This window comes from Synchiropus splendidus, chromosome 11, assembly GCF_027744825.2.
Source record: "Synchiropus splendidus isolate RoL2022-P1 chromosome 11, RoL_Sspl_1.0, whole genome shotgun sequence".
Lineage (NCBI taxonomy): Eukaryota > Metazoa > Chordata > Actinopteri > Syngnathiformes > Callionymidae > Synchiropus > Synchiropus splendidus.
Window position 1 is genome coordinate 13,662,682 of NC_071344.1, and position 19,043 is coordinate 13,681,724.

General features: G+C 45.1%; 2 protein-coding genes across 7 annotated transcripts in view; one reads left to right on the forward strand and one right to left on the reverse strand.

Annotated features, from left to right (window-relative positions):
• pdlim7 (PDZ and LIM domain 7) overlaps positions 1-4,569 on the forward strand; it is a 44,584-nt gene extending 40,015 nt beyond the window's left edge. For 2 of the 3 annotated variants that reach the window (XM_053878506.1, XM_053878505.1), the window contains 2 exons: positions 2,087-2,202; positions 3,627-4,569. In XM_053878506.1, the coding sequence (XP_053734481.1) occupies positions 2,087-2,202; positions 3,627-3,713 (203 nt within the window). In that variant the 3' untranslated portion in view covers positions 3,714-4,569. The remainder of the gene's footprint in view (positions 1-2,086; positions 2,203-3,626) is intronic. The other variant, XM_053878504.1, reaches the window with a different exon arrangement.
• Positions 4,570-5,655: 1,086 nt separating this feature from the next.
• unc5a (unc-5 netrin receptor A) overlaps positions 5,656-19,043 on the reverse strand; it is a 166,402-nt gene continuing 153,014 nt past the window's right edge. For all 4 annotated transcript variants that reach the window (XM_053878460.1, XM_053878459.1, XM_053878458.1 and 1 more), the window contains 4 exons: positions 15,106-15,255; positions 13,931-14,095; positions 13,523-13,701; positions 5,656-9,299 (listed from right to left, as the gene is read on the reverse strand). In XM_053878460.1, the coding sequence (XP_053734435.1) occupies positions 9,134-9,299; positions 13,523-13,701; positions 13,931-14,095; positions 15,106-15,255 (660 nt within the window). In that variant the 3' untranslated portion in view covers positions 5,656-9,133. The remainder of the gene's footprint in view (positions 9,300-13,522; positions 13,702-13,930; positions 14,096-15,105; positions 15,256-19,043) is intronic.

The window sequence follows — 19,043 nt, forward strand, 5'->3', positions numbered from 1 at the left end:
GAGGGCAATTGCCAGAAAAAAGAAAGTGGAAGATGAAGACTAGAAGAGCGACAAGTCTCTTTCATCTGTCCTTATCTGAAGGCTAAAGTCTATGTTTTAACCTCAGGAAGAACTTCAGGAAAATCCAAGACTAAGGTCCCTGGTTGTGTTTGATTCCAGTGGGTGGGTAGCACGGGCGGGTGGGGTCGATCCACGGAGAGCGCCGTTGGTGTTCAAGTCAGAGCACTCGTTTCCGCCGCGTACTCTCGACCCGCGCCTCTCTCCATCAGCGTGTTTGATGTTTTCATCTGCGTGAACCAACGTGGCTTCGCTTTCCTCCACTCTCTTCTGTCAACACTGTGTGCTCTTCTATTGTGCTGTGGATGATTTAGCTCCGCGCTCTCTGAGTCCAAGCCCTGAGCACCGGCACTCTGAATAATACCTTGGGTGCTGATAACCGCTCCTCTGAGTCAGCATCTTTCAGGGATTGAGCCGAGTCACTCTCGAGCTTTATAGCCCGACACTCCTCGCCAGAGTGTCGCCGGTGATTGGGGAAGTAGGAAATCCACTCTAAGTATCTGTAGCAATTTCCTCTCATTGTAATCCCTCCCTGCCCTGGAGAGGAAACAACCTACAGCGCGCGGGGCGACAAAGTAACAAAAACACTTGGAGGGCAGAGTCTTTGCTGCTTATTCTTCTGATGAAACTCGCTTCACTACGCACGACACTAGTTCAGGCCTGGCCAACCCGCTGCTCCTGAGCCTCATGCGGCTCTATACCCAGTTTCATGTGGCTCTTCACCAAATGAGCCGCAGAACTGGCTGTGATTTTGGTCAGGTTGCTGTTGAGACGATGGTTTATACAGGAAATAAGAAGAGAAAGTAAGAGCTATTCCGGCGAAATGTCACAATATTGTTCAAAGACTTTGACTTGCGTTTAACTTTGAAACAAACAATAAACCTCGCTGCTCGTTCAATGGCGATGTGAGTGGCGGTCCTCAGACTTGGAGCGTCATCAGGTCCACCATCAACACGACTGACATGATTTAGTTCCACGTTTGACTTTGTCCTTCCCTAAACTAAAGGTCTGGCATGTGTTTCACCTGTGATTCATTGTTGATGGTGGTGAATTCAGTGGAGTGAAGATGAGATGCTCGGAGCCATGTTATAGGTGGCATGAGCCACGTCCAAAAATAGGGAAGTCAAATCAATGGCGCACACATTTCTGTCTACGCCGCTTGATATTTCCAGGAGAATCACGGTAAAATGGATGGATTTGAGAACTACAAGTACAAGAGACATACGCCGGACACAAACCGGCAACCGTGTGACACACAGGGATGTGCTTTAACTGCTACACTGCCGCTAAGTCACGTGACCAGCTGTGCTCTAGTTCCTTGCAAAAGACTGGAAACGCAGACCTCTGCCAAGCAGCTCTGGACGCCCTTATACGCCCTACGGTCTTTGATGCAGTCTGAAGCATTTGAAATATCGTTGATGGCAATGAGCTCAGTGGCACAGCAGGGGGCAGTAGCACAGCACCCACAGTGAGTTAGCACCAGCCAAAGCTTCATTTATTTATTTTAGTTTGATGGTGGCAGCCAGGATTGATGTCATCACTAGGGAGCAGTCTGGCAGACGCTGCCTCCCGTTCTGAGTGGCTCCATCGTTCACAGTGAGAACAGCGGCGTTTCTGTGTCTTTTGTCGGGTTGTTTACATCCCAAACACCAATCAGACAACTCATTGAACCGAAGTGTCCACACAGAGTGGAAGCAGGTTCACGCTATCTGTTTCCGATTCAAGCAACCGATGCGCATGTTTAGTCATGATAACGTGCTACTAACTGTTGCGCTACAATATGGGAGCAGTGAACCTACCATCCAAGCTGGAGTGGGACCCGGGACCGTCTTGTTGTGACGGCCCCTTGCTGCCCTGCTGCATCCTAGCTACCAACCCTCTCAGGCTGAGCAGACTTGCACCTTAAAAACGCACCAACATACTGGGTATATTTCCATCCAGCAGGAGCCTGGTCCGTGAGGACACGGGGCCGTATTGATCGCGCTTCACTGCTCTGGCCTCACTATTTATTCCCTTTGTTTTTCTGCAGATTATGAGAAAATGTTTGGCACCAAATGCCACGGCTGCGACTTCAAGATTGACGCCGGCGATCGATTCCTGGAGGCCCTGGGCTACAGCTGGCACGACACGTGCTTCGTCTGCGCGGTGAGTGGCTCTGGCCTCCATGGGACTCGTGCTCGCACCCCTTCATGCTCAGCTCCAGAAACCACATATCACAGAGAAGAGATTTGCCATGTTCAGCTTTCATGTGTCGGCGAGCAGTCCACACCTCCGTCTCACCTCCGATGCAGCATGCAAACACCTCCACTGTGTCACTGTGGAGCCATTTCCAGGGTTGTTCTCATCTTATTTGGGTCAAAAGAAAAATCCAAACTTTATAGAAGTGATTGTTGATCATCAATTAATGATTTGACACTAAAGGTTTTTCATATTCAACACAACAACAAATGGAGAAAACAGAAGAGAAGGCAAAGAGCTGCAGTAAGGTTGTGTACAAAGTGAAATCATGGAAGATAAACGTGAGTGGAGGAGTAGTTTGGAGCCTTAATATAAATTGGACAAATGAATTTAATAAAAGAGAAGATTGCATTTCAGCCCACGGAGCTCATATGGTGTCGTTGATGGAGTGAAATTGGTTGCAACTGATCGCTTTACAGCAAAATGCTCTGTTTTCAATAGGCAAGAGAAGCAAACAAAGTATTTCTCAATATATATATATATATATATATATATATATATAATTAATATTTTTTCCACATTTTAAAATAGTATTTTTCCCCCAAATTCTATATAGATTTCTTTTATACAGTTTTTAAAATATTTTGTTATTAATTAAATAAATGTAATTTTTCAATTTATTCGCATAAATAATAACTGTATTAATTCATTTGTATTTTTTTTACATTTTATAATTGTATTTTGATTTTTTTCTGTCATATATAGATTTCTTTTATACAGTTTTAAAATTATTTGTTATTAATTTAATTAATTTCGTTTTTTAATGTATAATTAGAAAAGGTAGTAACAGTAATATTTATTTAGATTTTTTCACATTTTAAAATTGTAGTTTTCTTTTCCAAGTCATATATGGATTTCTTTAATACAGTTTTAAAATATTTTGAGATAAATTAAATGAATGTCAATTTTCAATATATAAATTGTATTTTCACTTTTTGACTAAATCATATATAGTTGATTATATAGAGAGAGTTTTCAGAATATTTTTGATGTTTATTGATCAAAAATGGTTTTTAAATATTTATGGACTTAAAGTGTAAATATTTTTCAATTATAATTTTGATGTTTATATTCAAAATGTAAAAATATATACAAAATATAGTACATTTTTTTATTCAGTTCCACTTTCTTGTGTATTTATCTGTGGCCTAGATGTGTATGCTGCATGAATTGTCACTTCAGTTTAAACGTTCAAAGAGTCCCACCTTCCTGTCCTTCTGCTGGTGGCTTGGAGTGACAGGCCGAGTCTTTAAATAACTCATCTGCCCTGCTCTATGTCCACGCAAACCTTGGCCTGACCCTCCTCTCCTCTGTGTCTTCTGTCACTGAAGCTCTGCCAAATCAACCTGGAGGGAAAGACCTTCTACTCCAAGAAAGACAAGCCGCTCTGCAAAGGCCATGCCTTCGCTCCAGTGTGAGGGACGGAGCTCCGTCTTCAGAGGCAGCACCTTCCCTCCTCTCCTCTGGTCTTCCACGTCCACATCGTGAAGCCTCGGTTCACTGTTGTTGCTGCTCTTCTTCTGTATGTTTATGATGATGCAGCCATTGGTCTGGTGTTTCCGAACTCAACACTGTCATGAGGCTCTTTCCTTGTGCTGCCCACTGTGTACAGTTAAGCTCCAATGATGTTGAAAGAAAAATAAAAACCTGTAAATAATGGAGTAGAATGCGGGTCTCTCACTGCCAGCGACGGGAAAACCCCGCCATTAACACGCCGCTTTGTTCTCACCGGTGTGAAAGTGTCCAGAAAACCCCAACCCCAACAGTGACAACTACCTCCACCACACGTCCAGTCAGGAGCTTGCCCCAAAACCTCAAGTTCTTCTGCTGAAAAGGTCATTACTCTGATGTAGTTTCATGTAGATTTGAGGTGTTCAAATGGTCATTGGGTGTAAAATCCTATGAGATGAGTTGGACTCCAGCAACTCCTTCGTCTGATGCCGAGCTGTGCAGCGGTTCATGTGATGCCAGTTCACTGTGGAGACTTTCACCAGCAGTTCTGGCGCCTTTCTTCAGCCGGATCATCGATGCCTCTAACAAGCTCAACCACGGCCATGAGGACCAGGCACCGCCGCGCGGAAGTGGCGGCGCTGGGCTGGACCCCAACACACTGCAGTGGCCATTAGCCTAATGGGGGTCCAGTCGGGCAGGAAACGTGGGAGACAGACTCGTGCTCGCTGAACTCGCAACTCTCCACCCTGACTCCAAATGTGAGTCGTCCATGCGGCTCCAAACTTTTTTTCTTCATGAAAGTCTATTTTTGTTCCTGGAACTACACCAAGAAGTGGGAGAAATAAAGTGCTTCTCTTTATGTGTCTTCCAACTGTTTTATATAAATAAAACTGCTCTTCCATGATTCACAAGTGCTGTCGCTCTCCTCACGCAACAAAAAAAAAAAAAAAAAAGAAAAATCACATTTTAATATTTCACTTGAGAAGGATCCAGTTTAAGATGAATCTGTCCACAGAAGCTTCAGCGACCTCTGCTGCATGAAGTGCTCACAACACTTAAGTTGTTCAAGTCTTCAGGAAGACAAGTGGACAACACTTCTTCTTCTAGTCTCCACCATCATGTATGTTTTGGTTATGATATCACATTCTATCAAGTGATGATCTGAAAAATGAGCAATTCATCTGCATTATTAGATCAATAGTTTGGTCTGAAATTAATAAATCAGAATCTATTTAGACCTAGATACAACAAACAATGAAAAAAAAAAAAAAAAAAAAAAAAAAAAAAAAAATATATATATATATATATATATATATATATATACTATTCTCTTCTCGCTTGTTTCATAAGTTTTAATTAAACCCGAGTTGTCATGAGGAGTATTTTACCCATGTAATACCTGGCTATCACACATAATAGAAACAGAAAATAGAAAATACAAATCACTATTTCTGCATGATACAGAGTCACAATTTGCCTTTTTTCACTGAGCCTCGTAAAAACATAAGAAAAAATATTATTTTTAAGATAATTTAGATGAAAAATTATCCATGGTGCTCGATGAGTCGGTCAGCGCAGGTTCAAATTCCCCCCACCTGAAGTGATAAAAACCTGGTTACGGTACAAAACATTGACGACAAATAAAGTTCATAACGCGAAACAAAAACGTCAGTTTGCGTCATTTGTCTCCGCCGAGGCAGCAGCCGGAGACAGAGACTTGGTGCCCAGCAGTGAGACGTCTCATTGGCCGACTCATGAAGCTTCATGCGAAGAACAATATGCTGTCAGCAGCCGCTGGAGCAGGAATATTGTGAATCGCATCTTATCAAATATGAAAGACAGTAGTAAGCTGCGGGACACACTGGACTCCACACACATGAATATTGCAAATGAAAAGACCTAGTCGCTGGATTTAACAATATATAATTTATTTACAACAATTTCAGGTTGAATTAATATACATACCTTTCTGAAATGTCATAGATATATATATACATAAGGCCAAGTAAATACTTGAAAGCACTTAGAAACGAATTTCCAAAATTCTACCCACAAATCCATATCATTGTCCAAAAGAGTACAGAAAGCCTCCCTCCGCAGAAGTTTCTCCATCGCCACGACAACAATTTACATCGACGATAAGGAACACGAGAGGGAAAACCGACCAAAGAAACCGGGGGTTATACAATTGCATAAGCGCTGTGGCATGTAATAAATACAGCATTTTTGACTTGCAGAAAGGCAAGGAACATTGACTGAGGGGAGTGAAAACCACACACCAGTACAGGAGTCTATTCCGAAACAGAACACATTTCAGTCAGTGACACAAACACAAGAGTGGTGAAAAATGCCCACTAAGGTTCATCCGAATCACTTGTTCATTCCTCGCTCGGGTGTAAATAAGACAATGAACGTCAATGGACAGCAGTGAGCTGCATAATGAGGCGGTTTCTCACACACACACACAACTGTGTTAGGTGTTTTATCCTGCATCATTCACACCCTTGCATTTGTTTGACCTATTGGCAGCTGAACTGCCACATGACAGCTTCAGTTTTATACAGCGATTTATGTTTGGTGCTACTAAATGCTGTGTCGCTGGACCTTGATGTACAAGTTAACCCAGTAAAAAGTGATAATGATATTTATATTCCACCTTGACTGAAACTAAAGAAGAAGCTAAAATCAAAACAAAGCACACAGCAGTTTCGGGGTCAAGATGTTCAACTGCTTTTGTGTTGCGACAACATGGGATTCGTGGACTAAATAAGTTGGCTATTCTGAGCACATTTAAACTGCTCTCTGTAGGTCACTACTGAAGAAAAACACGCAAGTTGGCATTTATGTAGAGTTAGATGTCACAAAAATACTTTAAATACAGTGTAAAAAAATGAAAAAATAATTCTCTGGGCTAGTAGACCATTTTTGTGGGTGTTTTTATTCAATCAATAAAAAAAATCAAATTCTCATTGAATTAAAAAACACAACATATTTTATTTTTAGTAGAATAAAATGATAGTCGTAAATATTTTTAACCAACAAAATTTGGAGAAAAAGGTTCCAAAATAAAATTCAAGTTGTCACTTTTGATGGAATTTAACGTAAACGCTAAATTTACATTACTTTGTATGTTTTGTTTTGTGACTTTTTGAGTGATTAAAATAATTTTTTTTTTTTTTTTATTTACTTATCTATTTTCGACTTACAACACATTTTCCAAAAAGCGGGGTTATATGTTATTGATGGGCCTGAAAGCATGGCTTGGGAAACGTCTTGTGAAAATGTGGGGTGGGTGGGTCCTAAAGTTTTGGGAAAAAAAAAAAAAAAGGTCCATTCGGCATGAATTGTTTTAGATTAGATTAGATGTCCTTGTTTGTTATTTGGAAAAAAAAAAACAGGCAGATTTTGTTTACTTGTTTATACAAGTCATCTGTATTTGTGTAACTTTGTAATTGTAATGATGAAAAAGCAGCAGTTAAAAAAACCATCACTTCAGTTGCTCTGGGCTCCCTACAAACCTTTGTCCCTCATTTTTTCCAGTGTTTTATTTAGCTTCTAAAACAAGCCTGTTTTTCTTTTTGAATTATTTCCATCCACGTTGTTAGACTTTGGAAAAACAAAACTTCCCACTTTGGATTTGACAGAAGATGAATGAACAAATGATTCGCGGGAACAAAGCAGGTACGTGACGGACGTCGTCTGGGAGCGAGCGGCCGCCACACAGCCACCGCCGATTATGACGGACAGATCCCAGTTAGACGTGGTGGCAGCTGGTGAGTTAGCCAAACGCGCTCCGACACCACGTCCAAGACGACGACAGGGTGATAAAACCTCACAGGGTCCGACGGTCCAAGTGCCACCACTCATCCCAACACGCTGCGTCAACAGCGGCCTGTCAGCGTCCGACAGCGCCTGTGCAGTCGTGAGTCACTTGAACTTGAAATGCTTACGGACACAGAAAAGAAGACGCGTGGACCTGTGCAGGACAAATCAAATATGTCGAGAAATATCCTATAAAACTGCCTCTAAACCCTTAACACTGCAGGAAAGTCTGGACCGCTATCGTCGAAGAACAGTATATAGGCAAACACATCACCAGTTAGACTTGACAAATGTTGCGCTAGTTAGCTGTCGTTTTTTTGGCTTCATATTAAAATATAATTTACATTTCTTTACAAAGTGAGACACAGCTTCAACTGACGGCATGAAAATGCACCACGGACCAAAAGCGAAGTGACGACTTGCGAGAGACGAGGAGGCCGCTGTGCTGACGGACGAGTGAGTGGCCTCCAACCAGAAAATCCAGAAAACTTTGGTTACCAACGGCGCAGATGTACAGAATGTCACGTGTCAGCACATGGCTTGTATAGAAAAGCTATTTACAAGAGAAGATTTAAGGTGACGTCACCGTTTTAGTTTGAAAGGGGCGCTTTTCCGAAGGCGACTTAAAAAGTGGTTTGGAACCGTTAAGAAGCATCTCTACGTAGAACAGTACAGATGCTTTTTAAATCACTTTTAAAAAGATTTTAAAAAAGGAATAACATTTGCACACCTCAAAATGAAAGCAATTTACATTCCAAATATCTGACAATCGTAAAAGGTCGAGCTAAGTGGAGGAAACAAAAAAAAAGGGGGGTGGGGGGATCGGAGGGGGGTTGTCGACACACAACTTAACATGCAACCCTGAGGAGGACAGAGAACTATGGCTAACTTGAGATTGGACCTGTTCAGGCGCATGGTGACGGCAACTATCATAAGAGAGTGAGAACACTCCGGACCATCCTCGCATCCCCAACCACACAAACAGCAGAAGTGAAATCATGAACAAGCCACTGAGCTGGAACACAACAAACTCAAGTCCCACCAACATGAATGATACAACGCAGCAGCAGCACAACACTGGGACAAAAGGTCTTGGATCCCTACATTATTTATCCCCTTAGTGATAATAATAATATTGGAATTGGACTGGGCGCCGTGCTCGTGAGGCCGCCTCCTTGGGTCGGCGGCGTGGTTTCACATTAGGTAACGTCTCCGGATCGATAGGGCTCCGCTCGAGTCCAGATATGACTCACTGGAGTCGGAGTTGAAAAAAGATTTCAAACCCACATGGATTGATTTTAAAGCTGTGAAGAGTCTCGCTGGACCAGGATGTCAAGACGCTACATTCACAGTGCTGATGCCAGTTGGACCGACAGGGGGCGACGAGTCACGCAGGACCTGGTTTGGTAGTGGGTGTGACGGGGCGTTCACTGACCAGTGATGCAACAGGATGTTCAGATAGTGGAAGCTTCCCTTGCGCTTGGTTGGGCTCCTTAAATGAAGATAAAGGATGAAGCTTCTGCTCTTCAGTTATTGTTAACATGGTCCCGCCTCTTCCGCTCTGTTAGCACTCGCCGTCGGACACCAGGAAGATCATGGCTTCCTGTTTGCCGATGTCGGCCATCACCGTCGCCAGCTGGTTGATGTTGCCGCTGTGGAAATGTTGGGCCTCCCAAAGGTCCAGGATCACAGAGGTGGGGCTGGACTTGGAGGCGAAGAAACTCATGTGTCTGCGCAGGAGAAGAGAGAGAAAGGACCAGTTCAATGTGCTGCCACATGATTTCTATTCAGGGTCTCCGCTCATCGTAATAAATATTTCTTTGCAAGATTCCATTGAAAACCTTGAAGGAAAAAATATATTTCTGCCACAATACAGTGCTGTTACATCAAACTAACCTTTTTAAAATTATTTTTTTGACCTTTCTACTGTATAAAAAGGTCATTTTTCAAACTTCTTTTTCTATTTCTATTAAAATATAATAATTCACAACATTAATCGAGCTCTTTTGTCACAACCTTTTTGAGAATATTTCCCCACTTTAAAAAGAATAAAATCTTATGTTAAAATATAATGTATTTATGTTTCAATAAATTCAATAAAGCATAGCGCTTCAAGAGTTCAGCAAAGAAACACTTGACTTCATATCCAACTTCAATCATCAGTTGTGTGACATCACGTCACACCAAAACTACAATACTGTAGTGAGAGAAACGCCTTGCATTGCTTGAGAGAATGAGCTGCGGTTTGGGTGGGTTCAGGTATGAAAGGATTCAGAGTCCTGGACACATGGCTCAAGGTGGCTCAAAACAATGCATCTCGAGCAATGTTTGCACCTTTCATACACCTTTCAGTTTATACGCCACTTGTTTTGGTTAACAATTCTCATAGCAACAGAACAGAAGAGGCTTCTGTCCTCGGACAGCAACTGAAGAGGTGCTCCTGAACATGACTTACTGTTTTCACAAGCATTATGTAGCGTCAAAATGCTTTTATTTTGAGGTTTGTCTACCTCAAATAAAGCTCTGCAACTAGGTCAAGGGTGTGAGAGTGGTTTGCAGAGGAGGCCAAATTACGCCCGGCCTGTTTTGTAAGAAATAATGCAACAAGAAATGCAAGAATGAAAAGAAAATGTTTCAATAAAACCAATGTTTAATCTTGGCTACAGTAAACCTGAAAAAAGGTAATAAATGAGAGAGAAATACTGTTAGAAATCAATGTGTATACGAGGAAAAATAAATTAAACATATGGCCAAAATCTCAGTTCAAATAAAAAGAGGCCGATTTTTGAAGACTTGAGCATGATAAAAAACTGCTAGTTTAGTACAGTCTCACCGACTGTCATTTCCATTTCATATACAGTGAGCATGACGTGCAGTGTTGCAGGATACTTTACTGTCAAACCAAAAGGCATCAGGTTGAAGTACAATTATTTTTATGAAAATGGTTGGGCCTCCATTTTCCTCCCTTTGACAAACAGGAAAAATAATAATAAAAAAAAACTAAACCTAAATTGTGGTACACTTGATTTGTTCATGTACTTGTGTTATGACAAATGCATCACTGTGTGTGGCACAACAACTATGAGCTGTCATTGCAAACCAAAGGGCCACATGAGTCTGGATAGTTGGACTTCAGTTGGGCGTATCAACATGGCTTTGCTCCACCTGCACGTGGCAGGGACTGCGGGGAGGACGGACCTTTTTGGGCCACAGACGGACAGGCAACTTCCCATTTGAACGCAGGAAGAAGCAAACACCGCTCCACACCACACTGAATCCCGGGCTGCCACGCGATGACCTTCTCGCGGCGAGGCTGAAACAATCATCTCCACCACACTGCGCTGCCGGTTTGTTCGGTTTGATGATTAAAAAAAGTGGCCCTAAATCTTATCGACTACATCCCTCACAGACCTCACACTGTCGGAACTGACCTTTACCATTTTAGGTGCAGAACCTTTGGCCATCAAACCCAATCAATGACAACAAAGCCGAGGCCCCACAGCCGGCTCCATATTTGATGCTGTGTGGGGACCAAGTCTGTCGGCTTACCAAACATGCTTGTTTGATTTAATGGCCTTTTTCTGTTCTCCAAATGTCTGGGGCCCACACTGTCACAGGGACATGGAAAAAGCTTGAGCCCACACTGGCAGGCTGCGGTGTCGTGAGCCGTCCCAGCGCCACCAAGTCTGTTTCACCTTGAGTGAGGTCAGAGCGAGTGCTTGCTTGTATCTTCCACCTGCGCAGCCAAGCGTCGTGTGATGGCTGCAAACATGCCACGGCAGCAGCCGAAGCACAGACAACACTCTGCTATTTCCAGGCAATTGGACGCTTCCCTTTGAGGTTGGCCACAACAAAGCAAAAGTGCTGGTCAAAAAGTGTCGGAGAATAAAGCTCTCTGTCATTATACAGATGAAAAAACAGACGGAGCCTAGTGTCGGCGGCGCCGGGCGCATTTATTCACCTCATTGTGTGGAACCGCAGCTTATCTTGTGCTGCTCAGACACGGACGTGCGCGACGTCTTGGGAGAAAAAGATCAAATGAAAGGTTCTTGGCATTTTAAGTTTTATTGATCGGCCGCGCTCTGCTCAGTCCGAACACTTCACACGGCGAGAAACAAACGCAGAGAGACAGCGCGACAGAATGGCAAAGAGCGCGGAGGAGGAGACGCCGCCGTTTCAGGAAAACATGTTGTTAAGGGCAAACCAAACACGGGAGCACTTGTTCCTTCCCGGGGCCTAAATGAGAATTGATTATGTCGAGCAAAACAATGCTAATTAAAACAGCGGCGCATCCGTTCTCCGGGTGATGAATTGGGCTAAATAACGTTGATTGGCCAAATGAAGTCAACCTTTTTGATTTCATTACGCCTCTGAAATGAAGGTGAGGGATCGATGCCTGGCTGCAGCAGGTACTCCGCTGATGAAGTACAGTAGCAATGAGAATAAATGAGCCTGGCGCCACGATGCAGCTCTGGCTTCCCACTGAGTCACACAGTGAGGACCGGAGCAGGAAGAAACCCACCACTTCAAGCACCTGTTTTGGGGAGCGGGATAATGGCTGCATCCATTAGCAACTAAACCAAATACATCCTTAGAAAAGCAACTCACAAAGAGCATAATTGACACTGAACTTCCCTGTATACACGGCCTCTTTTCGCTGCTTCAAAAGCCCATCATTTTGCCGTTTCGAAATACTTTCTGTTTGTGGTTTCATCTTCCGCATTGATCTTCTGAAACTCATACACTGGCCCGCTGCCTCGGCCAGCCGTTCCCGTCTCTACATCTCCAAACTGCCTCGCAGCTTTTGAGCCTGTCTTTTAGTTCAGTGGACAATTCAGCTTTGTGTGTTTTGACTCATTAAACACAACCTCTGACAGCTAGCAGGGAGCTACAGCGAGTGATGTTTTTTTTTTTTTCGTTAAGAATTAAATGAGACATCTGATGGCGAACGTTTGCGCTCAAACACCGAACTAATCGATGGCTCCAAAAATACTTATTAAACGCTCCTATATTTCTCTTTAGATTAAGTTTAGGTTGCGGCTCTACTCCTCACACTAACATATATTTTCACACATTCTGCTTGTGTTCATTTTGATACCTTCATTTTTGCATCATAATGGCAGGAGCGGCGAAGAAGAGAGTGAAGCGAGGGTGCAGAAAAATCTAGCTTACATTTGGATATCTTTTTAACACGGCTGTCACCAGTTAAAAATGTTTGGTAGCGAGGTACCGAGCGCTGCAGTATGGGAGCGGAGGATCTGAGAATTGCACAGTAGGTACTAACATCACCTGAGTGGTGGGAAGAAAAAGTATATTACTGCCACTCTGTTAAAATCGAAACAGAAGGCAACGTCACTACAGTCAGGAGCTGACTTTAGAAAACTGCATCCAGTACGGTTTCGTACCAAAATATGTAAATAAAACACACTTCCGCTCGCCCATGCTTCATCAAGTTCCCTTCTATCTGCATCCATTCTTTCTTCTTTGCAAGCTGTGGGTTCAATTTAAGACCTCCAATTCACGATATCAGCCACGATATCAACAGGGTTTCCATGGACCAAACACGCCCCAGGGCCTGGCGTTTAACACAGGGCTCAGAGACAGGACGCGGAGTTTGACTCATTTTTAAACTAGTTCAATGAAAACGTGGAGCAGATGTGACCCTCGGCAAGAGAGTCTCAGGTTTTCCCCATGGGTACATTAGCTGCCCACCGCTGACTCAGCCTTTCTACACAGACACAGACCAAGTCCCTCTCTCATGAGTGGCGCTCTTCAGAGACACTTCATTATTCTAAACAAGTCGTTCCAGTCATGCACACACGGCAGAACAAGCGCCATTCTCAAGGGTTCCGAGCGGATGAGGTGCGGCGTCTTAAGAGGCTTTGTGTAAGCTGCCTGCTTCCGTGTGTTTCAATGATCAGTGATCAGACGAGGCGCTGCAGCCGGAGTTTACCTTTCAAGCTTCAGTCTTTGCGCCAGCATCCTCCAGTCGGCTCCATTGGGACACGGGGCATCCAGGCTGCTGCAGATCTTCTGCCGTATGAGGTATGGAATCTGGAAGGCGCTGGGCCCTGCTAGAGCTGTGGCGTTGGTGTCCATGAGCAGGAACTCAGAGTCCACAGCTCGGGTGTCCTGCAAGAGACACAGCGCTCAGGCAGCTGTTTCCACATCAAACCACGCTGACGCTGCCTCACTCATGATGAAAGCTCCCTGTTCATTACAATGATGCTCAGCAAACTGTAAAACAAGGCAGGGACCCTTGTAATATCAATTTTAAAAAGACTCTCCTGAATGGAACGCCAACATGAGCGGGGGCACTTCCCGATCTCATAGCTTGCAGCTCACATGACAAGGCTGTTACCTTGGCGATGTTGAAGTCGAGGCTAATGCTCTGTCCCTCCCCCTCCACCTGCCACACACACAGCTGGCAAGACAGCTCACAGGTGCTGAGGCTGAGCCGCTCCAGGGTGAACGTGCAGTGAAGGTACCGCTGGGAGCCGTTCCAGATGTGGTAGAACGGGATCTCCTGGAGGAACACACCCGAGTTAGCACCGCTGACCGTCCTCTGGTACAGTACAGTCGATGAGCGTCAAACATTCGCATCACAACAATGACACAAGAAAGGAGGAGAACCTTGAGAAAGAACATGCTCCCGTAAATATGCAAGGACCTATTTATAGCTAGCATCTCCTGCCTCTCCGTCACACGACCCACAGCAGCCGAGAGATGCCTCTGGAAGAAGGTAACAACAGGTCCACTTCACCCGCAGTTCAACACCTGACAAGATCTCATTTAGGCAATGCTTGAAGTACAGACTTGTGGCCAGAGAGGGGCACTGTTACCCAGTCCTAGTGACAAAGGAGGGGGCTGAGTGAAACTCACACAAGTCCCATCAGAGCCCCAGGGAAACCAGGGGCCTTTTTGACCGTGTTGCTGAGAGGGGAACAGCACTTCCAAAATAACAGGCCCAGTCCAGAGGAACAACGCTGTGTTGTGGGTGCACTGCTGCTGCGGCGGTGGCTGCTGCTGCGGCTGCTTTTGGCACAGCCCATGTGTTTTCTTCTGGGACCTGCAGCTCGGCGCTAACACAGTTAGGGCCACAGCGGTGTCTTTGAACAGCGCTCGTGCTGGACCGCAGTGCAGTGGCGGGGAAGATGTCCAGGTGCAGGAGAGGTGAGCCCATTCCAACTATCAGGTTGTGTGCTTCCTGATAATTCCACGCTGCTCCACATTTCCTCTCTCACAGCGGTGAGGATAATCGATCGGCTATGCTTCACCGTGGAAGTAAAACAGCTCCAACTGAAACAAACGATTCCCGGCACCAACACATACAGGGACGCACTAGCATAGCTTGATTCGAAGCCGTCATGCTAACGGTAACAAAAACAATTCTCCTCTTCCTTCTGGAATCAAGCGCTTTCTACCGGCTCTGTACTTTTGATAGATTGGCCAAGACACTCGTATTAAATCACCACGCTCTGACTGTGATCCGCAGCGACTCCCTGCCCGCGCGGACCCTCAGGGCCCCTCACACACCTGGTAGCCGGCTAGCAGCTTGCTCCTCCAGTGCGCCTGGGGCATGTCATGGATGGACAGGCGCAGGTTGTGGTAGCTGTCTTTGAAAAGAAGGACGTGAGGCTCGTCAATCAGCCGTCCCCCGAGCTGCCTTTCCATCTGCATCACCTCCTGATGAGAGGAAAAGCACAGACATCACAGGAAGTTAGCACAAGAGCAGAGCGGGCCGGAAACATGGGAAACTTACGGGCCGCTGCGATGAACAGGTAGAAAAAAGTTCACACAGAGAAAAGATCTTTTGATCGAGCAACACACAGCAGAAGCCTGAATGTTGCGGAAGCTGTCCCAGTTTTTTTCAGTGTCCTACTTCAGGCATTGTTCCAGGGTGGACATTGTGATGAGAGAACTGGCCCATGACATACAAAACACTCCTCCATTTCTCTTTCTTAGGACTCACACTGTGACACAGAGCGGACTTTCAGAACGTTGTCTATGGAGCTAGATGTAGCAGCAAACTCAAGACATCACTGCGACGCTGGATTGCTTGGGCCAGGATACAGGACAGTTCCACCCCCAGGACACCAGGGGGCGCGTGATGCGTTCAAGACGAGGCATCTTTAAGATAGGCAGCTGCTTTATGGGTGACTGGCTACTGGCTGAAAAACAGAGCGAATGGCTTGTGTCATTGTGTTGCTGGGCCTAGTCCGCCACTGCTCCTAGTGGTGCAGATGGTGCACTGCATCACACCTGATTTGATTAGGTGTTTGACATTCGAAATATATGCGCGACTTCAGTAGCCATCTTTTTTTAACCAATAAACGTGAAACTGGTTGGGATTGTTTACAGGATTCGGTCCCATAAATACAGTCATCTACAACAGTGGGGTTTGGGATGAGGATGCCAAACCCATTTTCTCCCACAGTAGGGTGTTTGTGGAACACTTGAATGTGAAGACCTCAAGTTTCGAACGTCACATTCTAGTTTTATTACTGGTGCTGCCACATCTGGCCGCACCAGTCGCAGGGTGCATGTCGCGTCAAAACAACGGAAAGAACCCGGACCTGTTTACCCAGCAGGGAGCGCTACATACATGAACAGCGCATCAGGTCACACTTGTCAAGACCACTATGGTCCAAGTCCCAGATGGCCCAAGATGAGAAGTACATGTTAAAGGCCTCAGTCAGAGGAAAACTCACCAACACCAACGTCACTCACTCCCACCGACGCACACGGTCACCCCCGACTGCGGCTGGCATTAGGTAATGAAGTCTGGCACCCCGTCTCATTCTGTCACTCACTGTCGACCGGTGTCACAACGAACTACAGTCACATGGTGGTCACACGCTAACGCTGCTGCGGGACGCTTCCTTCAGATCACTAAAGAGCCTGAGCTAATGAGTGAAGACTGTGGGCCAGTCCAGACCATGACATTGAGCTGATCTGCTGGAGTCACATCAAAAGCAGGTAAAACAATAACCTTGTCAAGGTTGGTGTCATGCCAACTCTCCGCGCTCACCTGGGCCGGGCCCGGTCAAGTCAACACCTCACTCATGCTGCGTGGAGAATCTCCCTCATTTCTTTGTTGTTTTCCTGCCAGGAAAAATTTGTAACCACATGCCTAACATTTTAAGATCCGCGGAACTTGCTCGGCCGACCATTTGTCGCCATCCAAATGACCATCTGGAATGGCACGATAATATTCACAACATTTCCGCTCTGATCTGTCAATTCATTTGGAGATCCAATGGTTTTTTTTTTCCCGAAGATTCCACTACGAAACACATTAGGACGGCGTATTAGGCTGGAGTAAACAGACTTCAGAAGTCGCCGCGTGAAAAGGCCTCAGAAATGAGAGGCATTTGTTTCATCTGCCTGGGGATGGGACAAAAAGATGGGAGCTTTCCGGGAGAGCAAGGATGCGCGTCCCGGAAATTCGCCGATAACGATGGCAGGGAACGGCAGATCTGGGTGCGGATAAGGAACATATGTTTGGTGCTGCGCGCCAGCCTGATCGCCCATTGTACAATTTTAGCAAAGACATCTAATTAAGGCGGAGAATGGGAGTCATTTTTATCTGCACAACATTGATTTAATTTTCTGCCCCCTTTCCTCTGGAATGGGATTCGGATTTTAATGAAAAGGAAACTCTTAATTATGCACTTTCTACCTGCTCGAGCTATTAGCTGTGCTCTCGACTGAATGAGCACTTTTTTTTGTTCGGATTGAGTTTCTGTGTTTGCACAGCACAGCAATGCTAAAGTCAGCGTTTGCCTTTGTGCTTCTGTTGCTCGGCGGACGTGGCCTCCCGCAGCTGCCCGTCCTCATCCGGAACCAGCCATGTTTCATGTTTGGTCTCCGTTTGGTACATTTTAATTGATGGCGACTGCATTTTTCCTCTCAACATTCGGGACAGGAAATCAATGGTGTGGAAGTGGCCAGCAGAACCAGACCGACTCACTCACAGATTAGAGTCTAATAGAGTGATCAAGTCGGTGAGGGTTCCCAGTCAGTTCTGGGCATCATCAGGAGGAAGGGGTTTCAAACAGGGACGTTCAACCAGTGAATGCAAATACTTTGAGATAAAACAACATGCGTTTATTGTCCAGGTGACTGGAGTACAGCTAGAAATCAAGTCATTTGAAATAGAGTTTGAGTAGTGATGGGTCATTTGGACTTGAACAACTGAGTTAGTGAAATCCTTTTGAAAACAAGAGCCCCATCTAGTGGCCTCGGAAAATCAAGACACCGTTTCATCAACCCTGCACTAGTGCTTCACAATGCCTCGTCTACCCAGCAGTCGGTTTGAGCAAACATTACAGTCAGTGACGGTTCTTATGCTACTCATCCATCAGAACATGAAAAACCACAAAAGCACACAGTGAGAGTGCAGACCTCAGACAAGCAGCTCATATCAGCCCCATTGAGATTTTCACACATTTATTTTAGCTGTGTAGTTACACCCCTTTTCTAGCATTTGAAACATTAAAGTTAAGAGTATAAACAAATTAACACAAAAAAACCCCCGATCTCTGTGGGACAGCAGGTGCTGTTCCGTACCTGACTTGAAAGATCGAACGAAAATTTTGAGACTCAAACGCCCCCGAAAAAAGCTGGGAAAAAACAACATCAGATGACCCACGATGCGCTTCGTTATTTTGTATAACGCAGCCTCTGTATGCAGACGTGTCCCGTTAGCTACATTTACTGACTGTTTTTTCTTCATATTGAAGTGTAAAACCTTTCCTGTCTCCACACTGGACCGTGGTAGAGTGTCACAGGGGAGGCGCTCGCTCTCCACACCTCCGAGGCTGGAGCGCGCACTCCAGGGTTTGATGTATGAGACTCATGAAAATGCGTAACACAAAGTTAAACTCACAATGTTTGCATAGCGGCATTGAATTTTTGACCGTTAGAAAGTTTCATTCAGATACATTTAGCTATAGATACCCAACAGTGTATTTCCACGCCTCGTCCCTCCCCATAGTGGGAAGACGCTCTGAATCCGGCAGTGTTGGTCTAATGGCTTAATAACAGGGCAGTGTTTTCTCCCCTGCAATAAAAGCCCTCCGCCGTTACATCACTTACTCAGACAAAAGCCCGCTGTAAGCGCTGGAAAAGCCTCATTAAACACACTTATAGGATTAATTGTTGCTGTTGATTAGCAATGCAAATGCAAAGTGGACTTTGATCAGGTGTTTGACCTATTGCCGGAGATCAATAGACCTGCTACGGAAAGAAAGACGGCAGAATGCCAATGATCCGGCTCCGGTCAAGATCTGGCTAGCTGATGAATGCTAACTGTGGCGCCCAGCAGTTGGGCAGGACTAGACACCAGAGAGGGTGGAGGACACGCGGCTGACAGGGACGGAGCTGATGGATGCGCCTCAACATCTGGGTGAGTAAAGTGTGGCAGCGTCCTAACCGTGCTGCTGGTGTGTCGCGCGCCGGCACTGTTCACA